Below are 6606 nucleotides of genomic sequence, written 5' to 3' on the forward strand. Positions count from 1 at the left end.
CTGCTGGCGCCCCTCCACACCATTCACCATTCTGTTAAAACTTGCACAGCACTCAGGATCTGCTCCAACTGGATGTCACCCGAGGGAATAAAGGCATTTATTTGGATTACTTCTCTCTCGAGCATTCTCAACTTTTTAATTCCCTAGCTACAGGCAAATCAGTCAGCCACTGCTCACACGTATTACATCTGTTTAATTGGCATGGACCTGTTAGGACTGACTGATAGCAGAAGTCTAGTCGGTTTTATGGGGGTGGGGTTGTATGTTTTGATTCCTGTCAAACATTTTAGACTTGAAGCATGAAAATGTTTGGTTTTCTGTCCTCCAATCCCAATATAATGTTCATCTCTTGCTCTTTGGTTGTGCATTATTTATTATGGGTAAAGCACAGCCTGTAGCTTTCTGTTCTTTAAGAACAGCAGCCTGAAATGAGATTGTGCCCATAGCTTGTGTCCCCTTTAGCTCTTGCTGCTGATTTAAGTGCATTTTAAAAAGTTAGCTGTGTGTTTTATGTCTTTGATATTCTGCCTTTTTCCAAGAATGGCCTCCATAACATTTGAAACAACTTTACAATTAGAATCAAATGTAGAGTTAAGCCTTAGTCCAGTGGTATATAAGTAAAGTCCCCTACATGGTAGGTCAGGAGATTAAGGGTCTCTGTTGGGTAGGCTTGGCTGAAGAGCCATGTCTTAGCTTTTTTCGTGAAAGTGAGGGAGCAGGGCTCAAGGTGTGTAGGGGTAGTGGTAACTTGTTCCAAATTGTTGGCACATAACAGCTGAACGCATAAAGGTTTGTATAGGGCAATCTGTCAAAGGCTAGAGGAGGAGAGGAAAGAAGAATCATTTGAGAGGACTGGAGGTCCCTTGTGAGTGTGCAGGAGGAGAGAAACTGGGAAAAGGCTGAGGGGCTTGTCTATTTACTCACTTGTTGATGCAGAAGGTTTTGCATTTTATTCTGCTTTTGACTGGAGCCAGTGTAGTTGATATAGTATTTGGTTTAATGTGGTCAGTTGATTTGGATTCTACCAAACTGTTAGCAGCAGTACTTTGTACGAGATGGAGGCACTTCAGTTTTTATTGTGAGATGCCGTTGAATAGAGAGAGTCAGTAATCAAATCGGCCTGTGATTTATGCATGGATTGCATTAGCAAGTTGATGGATCTGGAACAGATACATAAAGGAGGTCTTTACTGCCTTAGTGATGTGTTTCTACTCTTTTGCAACCCAAATATATGTGTGAGAATTGCAAAAGAAATTCTGAAAGGCTGATAATTCGGCAGATAATTTGCATCTGAGATGAAACAGCCAGCAGGAGATAAGCAGCATAGCTTCTGATCAGTCTTTGGCATCAGTTCATTTATTTGCTACACCCTCCTCTGCACGCTTTCTCTTGGGGAAGCAGGCAAGGAACATGCTGCAGGGGAGAGGAAGTTATTCAGTAAAGTCGAGGGCCAAGCTGCCGTAGTCTTTCATCAAGCACCTCCTAAGGAGTATGCAAGCCTTCTAGAGTGCTGTCAAACCAGAATACACACATTCCCATCTTCATTTCTTATTGTGTGACCGATATTAACTATTATCACTTAACTTTAATAACTAATTAAGTACCCTGTTCCATGGGGCAGTGGACCTTTCATAGATGCTAATGTTGCATAATTAATATAAATATCAGACATTAGTTATTGAATAGCATGCACGTATGCATAGAAATCTGTAGATATAATTAAACATATTTTGTGTTTTATGTAATATTTTGGAAAATTAATAAAGAAATCTGTAGATATATCTGTGAAACAGATCGTTGCCCAGAGAAGATTTCATTACTTACAAACTCAAAAACCTACTTCTAGCTTCCTTATCCCCCAGATCAGTCCAGACGATTGTTTTGGGGGTTTTTTTCTCTCTTTCCAGCAGATGGAGACAGAGAAGTTTTACTGTACTGCTGGTACATAGGAGGGTGTGCCACTGCAGGGTCTGTCTTCTCTCTCTCAAGCAGACGGTAGAGGTATCTACCCTGCAGTTGGACTTTATTTCCTCATTGCTCCCAGGGGTGTTAGGTCCTGGGTTGGGATCTCTTCCCTAGAAGAGCAGGGGGTTGGTGGCCCTCGTTTTAGCTGGTGCCCAGACCTGGAGGGGGGATTTCAGTCAGTGGCTCTGGCTTCCTCAATCCCTGCCTCATCTACCTCTCAATGGTGCTCCTTTCTGGACCTACTGAGCATACTTCAAGCAGGGAAGTAATATTTGTGTTCTTTATTTTTCTCACTGGCTTGGTTTGGGAGATGTACAGTCTTTTAAGAACTTGGGGGGGGGGGAAGCAGAAGAGGCTGAGGGGAAACTGGCTGAATGCAAGGCAAAACTATAAGACTTTTCTTGGCCTTTTGCATGCTCACACTGTGCTTTTCATGCTTGCACAGTCGGAACATCTCTTTTATAACTTTACATAATTATTGTGGAATATTTGGTGGTATTCTTTGTGTGACAATGTAAACACCTTCCTGTCATTTCCAGATGGATCAAGAGTATCGTGTAAGCAAGTTTCTAACACTCCTGAGGGAAGAGGGGGCGTAAGTAGCAATATTTAGAGTATTACCTAAACCACCTCCCCCACCCTAGAGGCAAAGTTGTGCACAGCTGTGCAGGAGACCCAGATCGGATTCATGAACCTGACTGCTGCTCTTCAGGCCAAGAAGGGGGCTGGGGTTGCTGTCAGTTCCCCTGACTTTCACAAACAGCAACACCTACTGGTTGGCTTCAGCACATTTCTCCTGGGTTCCAGATGGGACCAGAGGACTGAAGCTGCAGTAACTGATATAGAAGGGATTCATCTTAAACTAGAGGAAAAAATCCCAGAGTAGCTACAAATGAAGGCTCATAATGCCTCTGCCTAGGACCCCTGTTCTCTTCCCACCCTTTCTTCTCCAGTTCACTAGTAACAGTGAGTGGGATTGGGGCAGATTCAAAATGGACTAGAAGCACCTCACCATCACAGCAAAATCCCAAACTTTAAGTTTTTAAGCAGCTTTCTCCAGAAAATATTTCCTGTCTAGATAGGGTTTGAGATCCCTCAGGAGCATGAACGAGGCTGGCTCTGCCACACTGCCTTCTGTGTACTTGTTCTGTCTTGGAACAGAGGTCATCAGATTGGGGAGCTGTAGAATAAGGTGCCTTTAAGAAGTGCTAAAATTAACCAGAACAAATCTGAAAGCACCTTGAATGATTTTATCACAAGAGGGGGCAGTACATTGTACTTATGGACTTATCTGTACTGTTTTTCTCTTTATTTTTTGGTTTGCTCATTACCAGAGATCGACGCGAGTTCGATTGAAGAGGGCTGGCTCACAAAGACAGATGTCCATCAGATGGGCTACACCTAAGATAAGATGAAGAGCTGAGATAGCGGGATCCTGGCTGCACTTGTTCAGCACACTGAACAAAAAGAGAAAAAAACCCCCTGCTCATCTCCCTTCAGCAAGCACTTGAACTTCTGCATGTGTTCTGCAGTTATTCCTGCCAACCCTTCCCCAGCTCTGTGTCTTAAATATTCTGGTGTTCTATGTCAGACAGTCCCCTTTAGAATTCCATGCGTGCAGTGCTTTGTTGTTCAGGCTTTGTTCAGGGAATGGAAGAAGGAAGGGGCAGGAAAAAGCATGAAGCATATTTTGCTGGTGCTCTGTCTTCAACTATGTACAGTATATTAGCTTTCAGTTTTCTTTGCTATGCTGAAAGTAATTTTTTTCCACTTTCTGAACCTTGCCTTATATTCAAAAATAGACATTTGCAGGAGTTTTTAGGATTCTGCTGCTTCATTAGCACCATAGTTTCTATATGCCTCTGAGCAGCCTAACTCACCAAAGCTATCATTCCTCACCTTTTTGGTCATGCTTCATGCAATTTGGGCTCTTGATGAAATGCAGTTCTGAATCCAGTGTTGGGAGCATTCAAGATCTTCCTCTGCAGGGCTTCTATTGTCATGAGAGCAGCTTCCCTGTGCTAGTATGTCTTGTGGGTTTTGGCTTTGCCTGGTTGTGTTCTTGTGTGCGCCTGAGATATTAGATACTTGGAGAATGGCTTCCCAGACCAAGCTGAAAGCCCATACAGTCTCATCCTGCAGTCTTCTTGCACGTGGCTTTCTAAAGATAAAACTGTTTTGCTATTCAACAGTTTATCATTTTTTAAGCACTATTAGCCATACTCTGGATAATGTTTAGCAGCCAAGTCATTTGAAGTGTGACTATAGGGCCCAGTGCTGTCTACCTGTCCGATAACAAGTAGTTTGATTTTGCCTAACATATAACAGACTGGATTTCCTAGCATCCAACAATCTTACTGCTTTAGAAATATATCTACAGGCACAGCAGCCTTTGTAATACTTGAATACTGCACAACCACCTCTCCAGAGGTAATGAAGAAACAATGTTATTTGTACCCTGTGACATGGTTTGATTGAGGTAACAGGGTCACAGAGAACTGGGGCTAGGACCCTGAACTCCTGCTTTTTTCTGATCACTAGTTAACTTTCCTCTTGTATCTATAGAGAAAGGTGATGAGGAAAATAGCTACCTTAATGAATGGCCCCTGATCACCTGCACTGAGAATCAGCTCTCTACTGAAATAATGCAAAATAAAAAATGACTTTGAGACTTGAACCCTTTTAGGTCCTGTAGTGTGAACTTATAAATGCTTAGTGCTAAAAGACCATGTGACGACAAGGCTGAACATGGAGTATAACTGGAGAGTTTATGGAAGCTGTCCTGCCTTACTAATGTGCTTAGCTGGCAGGGTTTGCACAGTAGCACTCCACTCTCCCGTGGCTGAAACAGTTTAGCAAAGCTCACACCTTGCTGTAGTTTTAAAACTTGGCATAGTTAAGTGCCCAGTGGGCATTTTGTAAGGTGGGGCCAGCATTTTCTTTAATTTTGCTGAAATACAAGAATGCTCCTAAAAAAATCCCCAGCTGAAATAGCTTTCTGGCATATCGTTGGCTGCTATTAACTAAGACATGTCTTTCCTTCCTTCTGCCTTATTCCAGCTGATGTTGTGATGAAGTGTGTGGTGCATGCAACCATTCTCTTCCCATCCCATAGGAAAAAGCCACAACCCAAAATATTCTGGCATCATTTACTTGTCAGGGCTGGTATCTTAAAACTGAAATTTGGGACTCTGCATCCCTGTTGGTTCATCACAGTCACCCAGCAAAGTTTTGAAAATGCATGTATTTTACCAGCCTAGTGACTCAGCCATATCGTTGACATGCAGAAAACTGGAGTTGAGTCCCACAAAACAGAAGATTCTGGTGTGCCACAGAAATGATGCACTTGAGCTCCAGAGACGGAAGGTGGCTGCCATGGTGATCCCTGCTGACCCAAGACCAGTATCAGGGGCTACTCTCCAGCCCTTAGCCAGCAAAGAGTTCCTTTGTCACTTGGCCATGCCATATGAGAAGAAGATTTTCAAGTGGGCACAAAAAAAAACCTATGAATTTTATCCACTCAACTATGTCTTTCTATTTTTTATGATTCTTTTTTTTTGTAAATGATGACTATTGTGATAATTTTGTGTATCCCAGTGAACTGATCTCAGGCTATTTTCCCCATCTTTGTGTATACATCCTTCTTTCAGTAAAACCACCCACCCACCATTGCATTAACTTATGTCTTGAGTGAAAGCAATTGTGTAAACCTTTTTATTGTTGTTGTCCAAAGCTATTAGTGAGGTGATTATAAATATTCTGTATGGTTGAATGCAACTGAATGAATGCAATAAAAAGGCACAGGTTCTTGGAACAAATTCACAGGTTCATTTCTTGCTTGGCATTTGAGAAACACCTTCTGAACTCTCAGTGGACAGTTTTAGAGGACGTGACCATGTGAGTGGCAGGAACGTAATGAGGAATGGCAGTAGGAGACAGCCACTGGATACCAGGATAATGGGAGAAACAGCAGGATGCAAATAGAAAACAGTGATTCCCTGTACGTACCCGGATCAGTCCAGACTGTGGGTTGAGCCTCCTTTCCAGCAAGTGGAGACAGACTAAAACTGAAAGGAGGACATGATATGAGGACAGAGCCTATCCTATAACCCTTCAGTATTTGTCTATCTCCAGCAGGTTCAGCAGGTCTCTCTTCGGTCACCTGTTCTAGGCTAGTCGGCCATCTTTTCTTCATTTCTTCCGGGATCAAGCAAGTACTTATTCCTTAGGGATTTTGTCTTTTTCTTCCTGTCAAAATAAAAAAAAATAAAAAAGTTAAAGTTGATTAGGGAGTTGGTAGATTTTGAATTTTTCTTCAGGAGATGGCTCCGTCTCCTGGCTCTTGCCGGACTCAGGGGGGCTTTGCCCCTTGTGCACTGCATAGCCTGTGTCCATTATCGCTTCCAGGTGTGGGGACCGAGTCTGGTAGTCCAGTTCTCATCTCCCCCTCCTCTGGCTGCCGAGGGGTCGTAGGTTTCCGCTGCTGTGCTCAGTCTGTTAATATTTTTTTTTTTATTATATAGTGCCAAAGGAATCAGGTTAAGTTTACAAGTATTTCCAGTACTTCTATTACTTACCTGCAGCAGCAGACCCATACCCTTACTTTTGGTTCTCTCAGGGCTTGAACCGGCAGCCAGACAG

The 6606-nt window shown here is 42.9% G+C and overlaps 1 protein-coding gene across 3 annotated transcripts in view; it reads left to right on the forward strand.

The window, feature by feature from the left end:
• Positions 1-5783, forward strand: part of NSF (N-ethylmaleimide sensitive factor, vesicle fusing ATPase) — a 251295-nt gene extending 245512 nt beyond the window's left edge. For 2 of the 3 annotated variants that reach the window (XM_029572512.1, XM_029572514.1), the window contains 2 exons: positions 2505-2522; positions 3300-5783. In XM_029572512.1, the coding sequence (XP_029428372.1) occupies positions 2505-2522; positions 3300-3380 (99 nt within the window). In that variant the 3' untranslated portion in view covers positions 3381-5783. Of the gene's footprint in view, positions 1-2504; positions 2561-3299 lie in introns of all 3 variants that reach the window. The other variant, XM_029572513.1, reaches the window with a different exon arrangement.
• The last annotated feature ends 823 nt before the right edge of the window (positions 5784-6606 follow it).

This window comes from Rhinatrema bivittatum, chromosome 12, assembly GCF_901001135.1.
Source record: "Rhinatrema bivittatum chromosome 12, aRhiBiv1.1, whole genome shotgun sequence".
In the NCBI taxonomy this organism is placed as follows: Eukaryota; Metazoa; Chordata; class Amphibia; order Gymnophiona; family Rhinatrematidae; genus Rhinatrema; species Rhinatrema bivittatum.